Below are 14,486 nucleotides of genomic sequence, written 5' to 3'. Positions count from 1 at the left end.
CAAAAAAAAGGAAAAAAGAGAAAAAGAAAATGTGCGTCATTGCCACCGGAACCTGAAGGGAGCGAGGGATCTACGTTTCCCCCGGTAGAAGAAGGCGGGACCACTACCGGTTTGGGGCCTTCATCTTTATTTTTTACAAACTCCCCTTCGGTTCCCGAGTAAACGAAACCAGTACTCAAAGAGTCAGATGCAGTGGGCCGAGTGGGAAGATTTTCACGAGCAGTTAGCTCTAGTTCTCGGGCCTTGACGATGTAATCATCAATATCAACGATGCCCGCTTTTACCTCTTCCAAGGTTTTCCTCCTCATATGATATATAGCATAAGTCTTCTCAAATACAAAGGAATCCTCTTAGTCCTGGAGCTTTGCTTGGAGCCTGAAGACCGTCCCTTTCAGATCTCAAGGCACTGAGGCGAGAATCAAGCTCAACATTTGTAGTTGAGTGATTCCAGTTCTAATCCATGGCCCTCTTGAGCTTCTCCTCCATTTTAGCCCTCTTCTCCTCGGCAGCATGGGCCTTTTCAGTTTTGGAGCATAAGTCTGCCTTCAAATTATTGATTTGCTCCTCGAAGACAGACTTGTGCTCGGTAGCAGCACGCACGACGTTATGGAGCTCGACCCACTTAGCCTTAGCCTCTTGAAGTTGTTCATGTAATTGAGCAGCTTCTTGGCTATGTGCCATCTTATCTTACTTGCTTTGCTGCAACCAGGCCTCAAGCTCACCCATCTCACGAGCTTTTTCTTCTAACACCGAGAAGCTTGCAACAAGTTAGTTATTTTCGACCAAAAGTTGATTCCGCTCGAAAGCGATCCCTATCTTATCAAGGATAAACCTTTGCAGGGAATTAGGAGCAAGAAATTTGGCCTATAAAAAAGAAAATTAAAGTTAGAACTTCCATTGCATCATATAAGTAGAAGAGAAGGTATGAGAAAACTAGTATGATACCTGCACTGCGTTATGCATCCCTTCTTGACATATGCCTTCATATGGTAATTTCTTGATAACCTTTCATGCTAATACTTCAGGATTTCCAAAAGGTCATCTGTTTTCCTGGCTGTCGTGGTTTTACTCGATCCGAAGGTAGCCTAGCAACAACTATAAGAGGTCCTTGATCGAAAAAGATCTAGTGATGCAGCTTTTGCTTCCGGCAAAGGTGCATCATCAACTAGTTCCCAACCCAAGGGGAAGAAACCAAAAAGAATTTATTCTTCTATGCATCATCAACTAGTCCCCAACCCGAGGGGAAGAAACCAAAAAGAATTCATTCTTCTAAGTCTCAGGCTAAAGAGAAGCCCCCGACCACATAGGAGATTCTGGAGCGACCGAACAATGTTGTCCTTGATGAAGAAGAAATCGAGGACAACACCGAAATGGTTTCTCTTCAAAGAGGAGAAGAAAAACACCAACAATTCAATCGGAGGACGTAGAGAGACTCTTTCGAGAGTATGAATTGGCTGAAATGGCCGATTCCCATTTCCGGGTTCTTGTTGTTCCTACTAATCAGAAAGATTCTGCTTTAGATGCTACCCCAACGTCTGCTCCACCAGCTCTTGTCTCTATTGAACAAAAGGAAGGTGTACATTTCCCCCGATCTCCCGATCAAGGGAACACAGAAAATGCCTTTCCAGCTTCTATCTGGAACCCTAACAGTAAACACAATGTTACATTTACAGTTTCGGATGAATACCACTTACTCTCCAAACCAGTTGGGGTAGCCAATTACTTGAACCATCTGGCTTCAGATAAGTATTGGAGAAAAATAGATGCTCTTTCTACCAAATATTTAATCAATAATAACATACATCTTTCTGCTCAAGTGCCATTCATTTTCCTTTCTTCTCCTTTTCACATTTTTTTCACCAAAGCTGATAATTTTAAAATTAACCTTAAAGTCTAACCTTCTTGCCTCCGAGGGCTTGTAAAGGATGATAATTTGACAATGAAGTACTTCAATCTGAGCGGAATCAACTTGCCGAATGCCTTCCAATCCTAGAGGCCAAACTTGCTCAAATGGACGAACTTGAGGCCTGACTGGAGTAAACAGAGCAAGAAAAAATGGCTCATAGTTAAGAAGCCACTCATCTACATGCCGATCTTGCTCAGTTAAAGATTAAGTGGGCAGAGTTACAGGATGATGTTAATTCGACGAATCCATGGAAATAATCAGCAACTTGGGAGCTATCTTACATTTCTAGATAGAGGAAGTTACTGCGGTCGAAGAGAATAGGGCTAAAATGGAGGAAAGGCTCCGAAAGATCATGGAACAAAATTGGGAACACACCAAAACCAACACTAACCTGTCCGCGACCTATAATATTTTAAAGGTTGACAACGAGCGATTACAGTCGAAGATCCAAAAACTCCAAGCCAGATTTCGAGCTCAAGAGGATTCTTTCTTTCTTGAGAAAACTCATACCGTTTAATGTATGTGAATGAAGACTCTGGAAGATGCCAAAAATGGCATTGAAAATACAGATGACTCTATTGCCGAAGCTCTTTCTTTAGAGACACCTCCTTCGAAAACATTCCTGCCCGGCCCACTGCTTCAAGCTCTTCGGACACTTGCTCCGAGTCCTCCAAATTTGAAGAGGAGGACGAAGACGAAGACGAAGGAGAAGAAATTGAGCCCAAAAATGAACAACCTTCAAGCCCAAAAGATGCAGAAGAAGCTTCTCAACCCTCAACCTCCTCTAATAAAGAAGATTAAAAGTTTTTACAAAGTTATTTTTCTAACAACTCTTGTAACTATAATTTTTGCAACTATTCCGGCCTCGCTTTTGGACCTCCAAAATTGAAATGAAAGATATATTTCTTACTTAACTTCTCAGGGGTTTTAGTTAGCAAAAGTTATCTATGCTTTTCTAGTGATAAAGTTTGGGAATTTTTATATTCGATTAACTTTAGTACCCGGTATTTATGCTTCCGGTTTTTAACTTCAACTAGAAAGGTTTCATAGAAAAGGGACCTTATGTTTACAGTGCTCTTGAAAAGGATGTCTTCTGTTCATTCCGGCACGTGCATTTGAAGTTTAAGCAACATTCAAATAAAGGAAATACCATGTCTATTGGACACGAAATATAAAAATAAAAGGACTTTCATTTGTTCCTTCTATTTTCTAAAGTACATTTATATAAGTAGGAAAAGTTGTACATTTTCTAAATAAATGAACTACCAAATCCATGTGACTAATTTGTACTTCTTATAACTACGGGGCTGGACATACAGTCACCGGTCTTGACTTGAGGTGATTCATAACAACTGAACTTTTAAGTTCAAAACATGTTCCTTGGTTTCAGCAACCCCCAATATTACTGTATTTCCAAATACTTTACTTGCCTTTTGAAGCTAGCACTGACACTTTTAGTGTTTTGGTAGGAGTAGCTCCTCTCCCCTGTATTCGAATGCAAAGTATGAGAATTTGAACACTGGATTTTCTGTTGCTATTAGCAATCACATTCGTAGTACGCTTTACGTTGCTGCCTCATTAAAAATCCTACTAGTAAAAACCTATTTGGGACAAAAATTGGATGAAGAAAAAAAGAGTGCAGCGCGTACTTTCAGTATAATCAGCGATCTTTAACAATAGTACCTTTTGAGATGAGTCATGTTCCAGTTGCTTGGTAATTTAACTCCATCTTGATTTTTCAGTTGATATGAATATTTACCGTTTATAGCAGAAATCCGGTAAGGTCCTTCCTATATTTGTCCCAACTTTCTGGCGTTGACTTTTCGGGTATTTTGAGTCATTTTTCATAAGACCAAGTCTCCGACATTAAAATAACAAAGATTTTTCTAACAATTATAATACCTTTCCATTCTCTGCTTATGTGCCACTATTCTTACATAAGCCAAATCTCGGTGTTCCTCAAGTAAATCCAGTTTAATCAACATTGCTTCATCCTTTTCCTACTCGTTTGCCCGGGATAACCTTATAGTTGGTTCACCTATTTCCACCGAAATCAGAGCTTTTGCACCATATACAAGGGAAAATGGTGTTTCTCTGGTGCTTGATTTTGGTGTGGTTCGATACGCGCATAGTACTCATGGTAACTCCTCAGGCTACCTGCCTTTTGCATCCTCCAATTTCTTTTTTGAGGTTTTGAATTATCACCTTGTTCGTTGAATCTTCTTGACCATTAGCTCTTGGATGATATGGAGACGACGTGATCTTTTTAATCTTCCACCCCTTTAAGAATTTTGTGATTTTGGAGCCTATGAATTGTGGCCCATTGTCACAAGCAATTTCTTTTGGCACTCCAAATCGATAAATAATATGATCCAAAATAAAATCTATTACCTCTCGTTCTCCAACCTTTTTAAAAGTACCCACCTCACTCTATTTAGTAAAATAATCAGTCTAAATCAAAAAAAATTTTACCTGTCCGAGTCCTTGAGGCAAATGACCAACTATATTCATGCCCCATTTCCTAAACGGCCACGACGATACAACTGAATGCAAAATTTCAGCCGACTGGTGTACTAACTGAGCATAACATTGACACTTATCATATTTTTGCACAAACGTCTTTGCATTGTGCTTCATTCGGGGCCAATAGTAACTGAATTTTATTAATTTGAGCACCAATGAATCTGCTCCGGAATAATTTCTACAAACTCCCTCATGAACTTTCCTCATTACATAATCATTTTCCGCTTGTCCTAAGCATTGAGCCAATGAACCCTGAAAAGATCTCTAGTTTAGTTATCCATCAATAAGACAATACCGGGCATCTTTTGTTCTGAGTGCCCGGGAGGCTTTTGAATCACCAGGATATTTTCTATTTCTTAGATATTCTATAAATTAGTTTCTCCAACCCCTGACTAGGTTTGTTCAATTAAATTCACAATAATCGTCCACATTGAGGACTGAATGCAAAAACTATACAACTACACCCGAACCAACACCTTTTATCTCTGTTGAAGAACCAAAGTTAGCTAACGCATCAACCTCCATGTTTCTCTCTCTTGGAATATGGATCACCGACCACTCCTTGAACCGGGAAAGTAAAACTTGTACTTTGTTTAATTACTGCTGCATACGCTCTTCTTTAGCATAAAAATCCCATATATCTGATTACACCAGCTGGGAGTTACACTTTACTTCAATTATCGCGAAGCCTAGTCCTCGGGCTAGTTCGAGTCTTGCAACCATAGCCTTATACTCGGCTTTATTTTTAGTTAAAGGAATAGTTCATATGGCCTGCCTTAAGATTTCTTCCGAAGGAGTAATTATTACAATACTAAGACCGGGCCTTTTCACATTGAACGCGCCATCCATAAACAAGGTCCAGACTCCGGACACTGTCCCATATACTAAAATTACCTTTTTAGTAGCTAAAGGCATCATCCCCGGACTAAAGTCAGCCACGAAATCGGTCAAAACTTGTGACTTAATTGTAGTTCAGAATTTATATTCAATATCAAATTCACTAATTTTAACCGCCCATTTAGCCAATCGATCCGACAACTCAGGTTTATGAAGGATGTTCCGTAGGAGAAAAGTTATCACAACGGCTATGGGATGAAATGAAAAGTAGGGCCTAAGCTTTTGAGAGGCAACTACGAGAGCTAAAGACAAAGTTTTCAGGTGCGGATATCGAATTTTCGTACCTGATAATATTTTACTAACATAATAAATAGGGAATTGCGTACCTTCATCCTCACGGACCACAACTGCATTTATCGCTACTTCTAGCACCGCAAAATATACTAATAATTTCTCTCCATACTTCGGTTTGGACATCAAAGGTGGGGTGAAATATTATTTCTTCAAATCTTTCAATGCTTGCTGGCATTCCGGTATGCACAAGAAGTCATTCTTTTTTTTAACAATAAAAAGAACCGGTGACACTTTTCTGAGGATCTTAATATAAATCTACTAAGGGCTATCAATCTCCCTGTTAAACTTTGCAATTCTTTTACGCTACTCAGTTGATTAGGAATGTCTTCTATGACTTTGATCTTGTTTGGATTTACTCTAATTCCTCGTTGTGCAACCAAGAAATCGAGAAATATTTCGGACCCAACTCCAAAAGCACATTTATCCAACTTAAGATTCATATTGAACTTCCTTAAGATGTCAAATATTTCTTGTAGACGAGTCAAATGATACCCTGCACTAAGAGACTTAACCAAAATGACATCAATATAAAATTCCATAGTTTTACCAATTTGATGCTCAAACATCTTATTCCCGAGATTCTGACAGGTGGCTCCAACATGTTTAGCCCAAAAGGCATCACATTATAGTAATAAGTACCAAAATTAGTAATAAATAATATTTTTCTTGATCCTCTGTGTGTATCCTTATTTGATTATACCCGAAATACGCATCAACTCATGCCTTGCCGTGACATCAATCATTTGATAGATGTTTTGGAAACGGGAAAAAGTCTTTAGAGCGGGCCTTATTCAAGTCTTTAAAATCAATACACATCCTAAATTTGTTGTTCTTTTTTGGTACTACCGCCACTACATTAGCTAGCCAATGAGGATGTTCAACTTCATATATTGAACCTATATTAAGTAACCTAGTTACCTCCTCCTTAACAAACCTGTTTCTGACCTCGACTATTGGTCACTTTTTCTGCTTTACCAGAGGAAAATTGGGGTCTAAGCTTTGCATGTGAACTGCAACTTCAAGTGGGATACCTGTCATATCTAAATGTGACCACACAAAATAATCAGTATTAGCCTTAAGAAATTCGATAATCTTATGTCTTAGTTTAGGGCTTAACCTCATTCCCAGGTAAACTTTTCTTTTCGGGAACTCAACGAATAAAATAACCTGTTTGAATTCTTTTGTGGTTGATTTTTTTGCATCTGTATCTTCTGCTACCTGAAAAGATCTGGGTACCTGGTAAATATTCGGTGTCTCCTCTTCATTACTGTTTTTCCTCAGCATTACCTTTGGGATTGGATATGAAGTCGATACCAGTACCTGTAATTGCTATTTATTGGCTGCATACGCCTTACTTCTAGATAAAGTAACTACATTTATTTTTCTTTCAACAGGTTGATCACCTCTAATCTGCTTAATTCCAACCGGTGTTGGAAAGTTCAGCAACTGGTGATAAGTTGATAGAATAACTTTCATATCTTGGATCCATGGCCTGCCGAGAATTACGTTATATCTCATATCACCATTCACAACTTCAATAATGTAAATTTTATCACCCCTTCAGTGTACGTAGGCAATACGATCTTCTCTCTAGTCGTCACACTTGTTAAGTTGAACCCAACTAAAAACTTTATTGCCGAAACTATATTATCGGCCAACTTTACTTGTTCTAGGACTCTTAATTGAATAATATTAGCTGAACTACTTGGATCAACCGACACACGCTTAATTTTAAAATCTAAAATACTAAAGATATAACCAAAGTATCATTGTGTGGTAAAATAAGGCCATCCACATTTTCCTCATTGAAAGTACTTTCTTCATCCTCTGGTACTTCCCGAATCCTCTTTGCATGAGTGACCGATATTTTCGTCTTCCTTGCTGCCAAAATGTTACCCTTTTTTACTTCAACTCTTCTGAAAATTATGTTTATTGTGAGATGAGGAGACTCTACGATTTTGCCGATTCCGTTGTATCACGACCTTTACCTTAATTATACTTAGCCCGGTCACTTAAGAACTCTCTAAGATGTCCATTTTTCAATAATATCATTACCTTTTCACGAAGATGCCAGCAGTCCCTAGTCCTATGACTATGTGTACTATGGAATTCATACCACAAACTAAGATCTCTTTGCTTGGGGTCCGATCGAATTAGTTTTGGGAACCTTGCTTCCTTTATGTTCCTCATGGCAAAAACTAACTCCACCAAGCTAATACTGATATTGTAATATGATAACCGTGGATAGCTTGAATTTTTCTCGGGACCCTGAGGGCACATTGTCTTGCGGAGTTCTGCTATTTCACCCACGATCAGTCCTTCTTTTATGTTGTTCGGATCTTTTCAACAACTTAAAACCTCTAATTTCATGCCATTGTCCTGTCTATGTATTTGACCTTTCGTTTGAAACATACAATTGAAAATGGCTCCTGGATGGCCTCTGGTACGCATCGAGGTCACTCTTGAACCTTTTTAGATTCCGATTGCAATTTCGACCTTTCAAAGAAACTGAAGAACCCAGCTGATCATCTTTAATCCTAATTTATGATTCATAACTATTATGGACATCATCGCATGTGGTTGCTTGATATTTCAACAAATTCTCCTTCAACACTTTTGAGGTATTGGAGCTTAAGGGATTGAGACCCTTGGTAAACGTTTCCGCTGCCCATTCATCTGGTACTGCCGACAATAACATTCTCTCCTTTTTGAAACCTGATCACGAACTCTCGCAGCAACTCTGAGTCTCCTTGACTTCTTAAAATATCTGCTTTCCTAGCTTGAACTTTTCTTGCTCTAGCATGAGCTTTGATGAAAGAATCTGCAATCATTTCAAAAGAATTAATTGAGTGTTCAAATAAAAGTGAATACCATTTTAAAGCCCCTTTTGTTACGGTCTTGCCAAATTTATTTAGCAAGACTGATTCGATCTCATGTGGAGCCAAATCATTTCCCTTCACAGTTGTGATATAAGTTGTAATGTGTTCCTATGGATCCGTTGTTCCATCGTATTTTGGAATATTCGGCATCTTGAATCTCTTTGGGATCAGCTCCGGAGCCGCACTAGGTTTGAACGATAATTGAATATACTTCTTAAAGTCCGGCCCTTTTAGGAGCAGAGGTGCCATTGGGATCTGATCCATCTGAGCGTGAAATTCCTTATCATTCTGATCCATTCAAAAATTTATTTCCCTCATGAGCTCGGTCTTGAAAGGATCGTTTGCGTTGTTTTCATTTCTAGATCCACTACATGCACCACTTACTTGATTATTGTTTGATCTAAACTCCCCCCCCCCCCCCATAAATAGTGTTACCGGTTCTTAGTGCCATTTGATTTATAGGCGCGGAAAGAGGGGCTCGAACTCCACCATTTGAATTATTTGAAGCCACCGATAATACTTGTTGAAGCGCAGTCATTATCATGTCCTATCTTGAGAGATGATTCATAATTTTCTATTGTTGTGCTCTCAAAACTTTTACGATATCAGCCACGGGCTCGTCATCCAAATCATCAGGAGTTGGACTCCTTGCACGTCGAGTATTTCTTTCCATTCAGCTCGGAGTTGACTCATTTCCATCAATATGGGTTTCACTTATTGAATCTTCCTGTTGAGTCCCCTCATTTAAATTGTCCACAGGTTCGTTATTGTTGTTATCACCAACATTGAGCAAGTTACTAACATCATTATGTGCCATAATAGTAGTATGCTTAAAACAGAAAAAACTTTAAAGTACGTTAGTATAAGATGAACATATCAAAATAACACCATAATTGTCTATTCCCCACGGTAGGCGCCCAACTATTTACTCGCAAAAAAAGTACAATTGAATTTGTAAACGTGATTTATAGACGCATGGATTAGATTGACCTGATTTAGTAAAGCAAGAAAGTACTAAGGAACTAAAATAATTATAATTAAAGAAATAAGAAGCCCGCACTTTAGATTGATCCCACCGTAACCAAGAATAATTGGAAAATCTCGATAACACTCATATAAATCTTAAAATAATGAGAGAAATATTAACCTTTCCTTTGTAATTCAAGTATTTCACGTACATATTGAGTATAAATGTTGTTGTTTACGACTAAATTTGAGGAGACAAAGATCCCCAAATCGCGCCCTCTTAAAGATAAATAAAATTCCCTCTTGATGGCTGCATTATATTTGAAAATAAATGCTGTAATTTTCTGTAATGACTGCTCTTTTAATACTGCTCTCTCTTACTTGTGCCTTACTTTCAAATTCTCTCCCCCGGTCTTTACGCCTTCGTAATTTACACAATACCGGTCACATATCTGTATCCGGTACCAATTATGCTTATCTTTACGCTGTCATCGCTGCCACATATCTGCTTGAGAAACGTACACCTGTAAACTGTAACTTTTACTTAATACAGTATTAGCCATTAATAACTCGACTAAGCAAAATATTGGTGTTGCAAATACACCCACTATGGGTGCATTAGCATTTAAATCCTTGAAATTTGAAACTGATCAAGTCATGGCGACAAACTCAAATTGCCTATCCACCATGGGTGGGCACCCAACGATGAATGGTAATAAAGAATATAACGTGTTTAGCCATAGTTGAGTCGATGAGTCTATTATTCATTTATGCGATTGTGCATGTTTATAACAAATGTTCAGTGACATCATCATATGTGATGTTCTTGACACAAAAATTATCATAAATCAACATTGGCCTAGGAGAAAGCAGATAGGAAAAATAAAAAGAGAATTGGTCAATGTATCTTTCCATGTCCTTGTATTTAGAGACCCACTCGCCATACTATAATGAATAGTTTCCGTCATCTCTTCCATATATTTGTTGGTTGCGCTATGAATATCTCTCGTTTATGCTTTCCTACGACTTATGACCACAATCATTACTAATTTTACGCAAAAATATTAACAAAAGTTTGTAAATTAGATGTTACCTTTTTTGCACGGACTACAAAATTCGAATACCCCGTCATTGAAAGATGATTCTTATATATATATATATATATATATATATAATCAAGCTCATGATGCACCCGACCTCCGACAAGATAAGCCAGGCTCGAGACATGATGACAAGGGGCCGACACCGAGGCAAAAGTTTCGTCGATTCGAAATCCGAGGGCATGACGCCTACCCTCGAGAATATCGGGGTCACAGTTCCGGATTGGTCTTGACCTCGAGCGACTTCGAAGAACATTATTGGACAATCAAGCATAGCCAATGGAAGACCGAAATATCCGTGACCATTCAGATATCACAACGAGGATCTCGGCACACATCGATAAGGAGCCGACAATCAGTTAATCAGAAGATTGTTTTACCTTTTATAGTGTTGTACCTAAGGTAGGACTCCCCTACTATATAAATGGGGTCTAATAATTGATGAAAACACATTGTATCACGTATTCCAAGGCAATATATTATTATTTTCTCTATTATTTAGCTCCTTTCTCTTGTTCATCAGTGTTGACTATAATGATCCCGAATCGTGGGTGAACATTTCAGTGAGGCTGAATCAGTTATTCGTGTGGTTTGGATTCATTTCTATCTTTACTTGTTCAATCTAATCCAATTTATTGCTTTGTGTCAAATTAATTCGCGTATCCTTAAAATCACTTACAAATTTAATTATTATCCGATTATGAGGGTAAACAATTTGGCGCCCATCGTGGGGCTAAGGATAATAGTAATTATTTGATACAAACCTCTATAACACACCCTATTTTACACTTGTTCTTTGGAGTATCCTTGATTTCAGGTTAAAATTTGAAATGTCGAACTCCGAGGCTGCCCCTCTAAACGTGGATGCTGAATCCGACCATCATGGCGAGAACAAAAATGTAGCACCCGGTAACGAGGTACCCCCCGTCGACCACAACAGAGTTCCAGTTGCAGAACCGATCGACGCTAGCTCACATGTGGCCATCAATGCAAATTTGCCTACCGATCCTGAGAACAGCATCCGTAGAGAAGTCCGATCGGTTGCACAAAATACGCACGTCGGCGAAGATGATGGGATCAACTTGCGGGTGATCTTCAAAATATTAAAGTCTTAACAGATAGCAATAGCCCAGCTCCAGAATCAAAGCCGCGCCCCGAGCGGGATTGAGCCCGAGCCATCCCGGGAAGTCACCCGCAGAAATGAACCGATCATGGAGAGACCAAATGACAGTGAATCGGGGACCAACCCCGAGATCATAAAAATGCCCGAGGAGCTGACAAAATAGGTAGATTGGGAGAGAAGAAAATCGAAGCCAATGACAAAAAAGTAGAAATCTACAATTCCCGGGTCGAACAAATACCAGGAGCACCGCCGATATTAAAAGGCATGGATTCCAATAACTTTATTCAAAAACATTTCCCTCCGAACGCAGCTCCGAAGCCTATCTCTAAGAAGTTTCGCATGCCCGAGATTCCTAAGTATAATGGAACGATAGACCCAAATAAGCATGTGACCTCCTACACATACGCCATCAAAGGGAATGACTTGGAAGATGACGAGATCGAGTCTGTCCTACTGAAAAAGTTCGGGGAAACTCTGTCAAAGAGAGCTATTATATGGCATCATAACCTACCTCCTAATTCTTTTGACTCGTTTGCTATGCTTGCAGATTCCTTTGTGAAAGCGCACGACGAGGCTATCAAGATCGAGTCCAGGGAGTCAGACCTTTTCAAAGTAAAACAGAGGGACAATGAGATGCTTAGAGAATTCGTGTCTCGGTTTCAAATGGAACGAATGGACTTGCCTCCGGTCGCGGACGATTGGGCCGTTCAAGCCTTCACCCAGGGACTCAATGTTTGATGTTCGTTGGCTTCACAGCAATTGAAACAAAATCTGGTAGACTATCCAGCTGTTACTAGGGCTGGCATACATAACCGGTATCAATCAAAAATCAGGGTTGAATATGATCAACTTGGGGCCCCTTCCGGGTCCGTTTATCCCTTCCGAGCTATCGATAGAGTCAAGAGAGACATCGATCATGAATCAAGATCGAGTAGGGATCGTTATCAACCATACAACGGGGACCGAAGAGGTAACGAATTTGGGCGAAACACCGTGAGGAATGAAATGAGGAGTGATCGAGGTCTGAACAACCGTGGACTAGCAGTTTTGACAGGCTCATCGGGCCTAAGGAAGCACCAAGGCTTTCAGAATACAACTTTAACGTCATCGCCGCCGACATCGTATCTGCCATCAGACGCATCAAAGCCACAAAATGGCCTCGACCTCTACAGTCTGATCCCACCCGAAGGGATCCTAATCTAATGTGCAAATATCATGGCACTCACGGCCACAGAACGGAGGATTGACGACAATTAAGAGAGGAAGTAGCCCGGTTATTAAACAACGGACATTTACTAAAGTTCCTAAGCGATCGAGCCAAGAATCATTTCAGGAACAAGGATGCTAATAAATAGATCAAGCAAGAAGAACCTCATCATTTCATTAACATGATAATTGGTGGGGTCGACATTCCCCAGGGACCGATGTTAAAATGCACCAAAGTATCCATCACAAAGGAAAAACGAACTCGGGATTACGTGCCCGAAGGAACCTTGTCTTTCAACGACGAAGACGCAGAAGGGATCGTGCATCCCCATAATGACGCACTGGTAATATTTATACTCATAAATAAATCTCGAGTTAAGCATGCGTTTATTGATCTAGGTAGCTCGGTCAACATCATCAGATCGAGGGTTGTGGAACAGCTCGGTCTACAAGATCAAACCGTGCCAGTAGTCCGAGTCCTAAATGGATTCAACATGGCATGTGAAACCACTAAAGGGGAGATAACATTACCGGTGAACGCCACCGGGACCATCTAGGAAGCCAAGTTCTATGTAATCGAAGGAGATATGAGGTACAACGCTCTGTTCTGGAGGCCATGGATCCACAACATGAGGGTAGTACCCTTGACCCTGCACCAAGTGTTAAAATTCCCAACGCTAGGAGGGATTAAAACAATCTACGGAAAACAACCAGCCGCAAAAGATATGTTCGCGGTCGAAGAGGTGATCCCGATATCCGACCTTACAACGACAAAAGGTCTGGATTCGATCGCTGAGAAAAAATCCAAATAGCAATTTCCAACATCGATCCCGACCCAACCGGAGAAGCAGGGGATCGATGAAGACGATGACTACGGGGTTCCCAGATCCTTTATAGCCCCCGATGACTTCGACGCCACCAAATCAACGGTGGAAGAACTGGAATAAGTCACATTGATGGAGCATTCACCCGATCGAAAGGTATACCTAGGCACGGGGTTAAGTCCCGAGCTCAGGAGAAAACTCGTTAAATTTCTTATAGCTAACATAGATTGTTTTGCTTGGTCCCACCTTGATATGACACCGGAAATAACCACTCACAAGCTGATCCTAGACCTGAAGTTCCATCTGGTCAAACAGAAAAGGAGACCTCAGTCCGAATTCAAGCATGCATTCATCAAAGACGAGGTATCTAAACTCCTTAAAATATGGTCAATCCGGGTAGTTAAATACACAGATTGGTTAGCAAACGTAGTGGTAGTCCCTAAAAAGGAATAAGTTGAGAATATGTGTGGATTATAAAAATTTGAATAAGGCATGCCCCAAGGACTCTTTCCTTTTGTCCAACATCGATCGCATGATCGAAGTGACGACCGACAACGAGATCCACAATTTTCTCGACGCCTATTCCGGGTACAACCGAATTCGGATGGACCCGGGCGATCAGTAAAAAACGTCCTTCATCACTAAGTACGGTACCTACTATTATAACGTAATGCCGTTCGGACTAAAAACTGCCGGTGCACTTACCAACGCCTAGTAAATCGGATGTTCAAAAAACAAATAGGAAAATCAATGGAGGTTTACATTGAC

At 40.0% G+C, this 14,486-nt stretch overlaps 1 protein-coding gene across 1 annotated transcript; it reads left to right on the top strand.

Moving 5' to 3' along the window:
- The first annotated feature begins 11,952 nt into the window (after positions 1-11,952).
- Positions 11,953-12,426, top strand: LOC138905916 (uncharacterized). The gene has a single exon (XM_070194429.1). It carries the CDS (start codon positions 11,953-11,955, stop codon positions 12,424-12,426), a length of 474 nt encoding a protein of 157 aa, XP_070050530.1.
- Positions 12,427-14,486: the final 2,060 nt, after the last annotated feature.

This window comes from Nicotiana tomentosiformis, chromosome 2 (genome assembly GCF_000390325.3).
Source record: "Nicotiana tomentosiformis chromosome 2, ASM39032v3, whole genome shotgun sequence".
In the NCBI taxonomy this organism is placed as follows: Eukaryota; Viridiplantae; Streptophyta; class Magnoliopsida; order Solanales; family Solanaceae; genus Nicotiana; species Nicotiana tomentosiformis.
This window is presented reverse-complemented; position numbering and strand designations above follow the sequence as displayed.

Excerpts from the sequence above, each read along its gene's own strand:
- LOC138905916 (XM_070194429.1), top strand. The coding sequence starts at position 11,953 with ATGGATTCCAATAACTTTATTCAAAAACATTTCCCTCCGAACGCAGCT.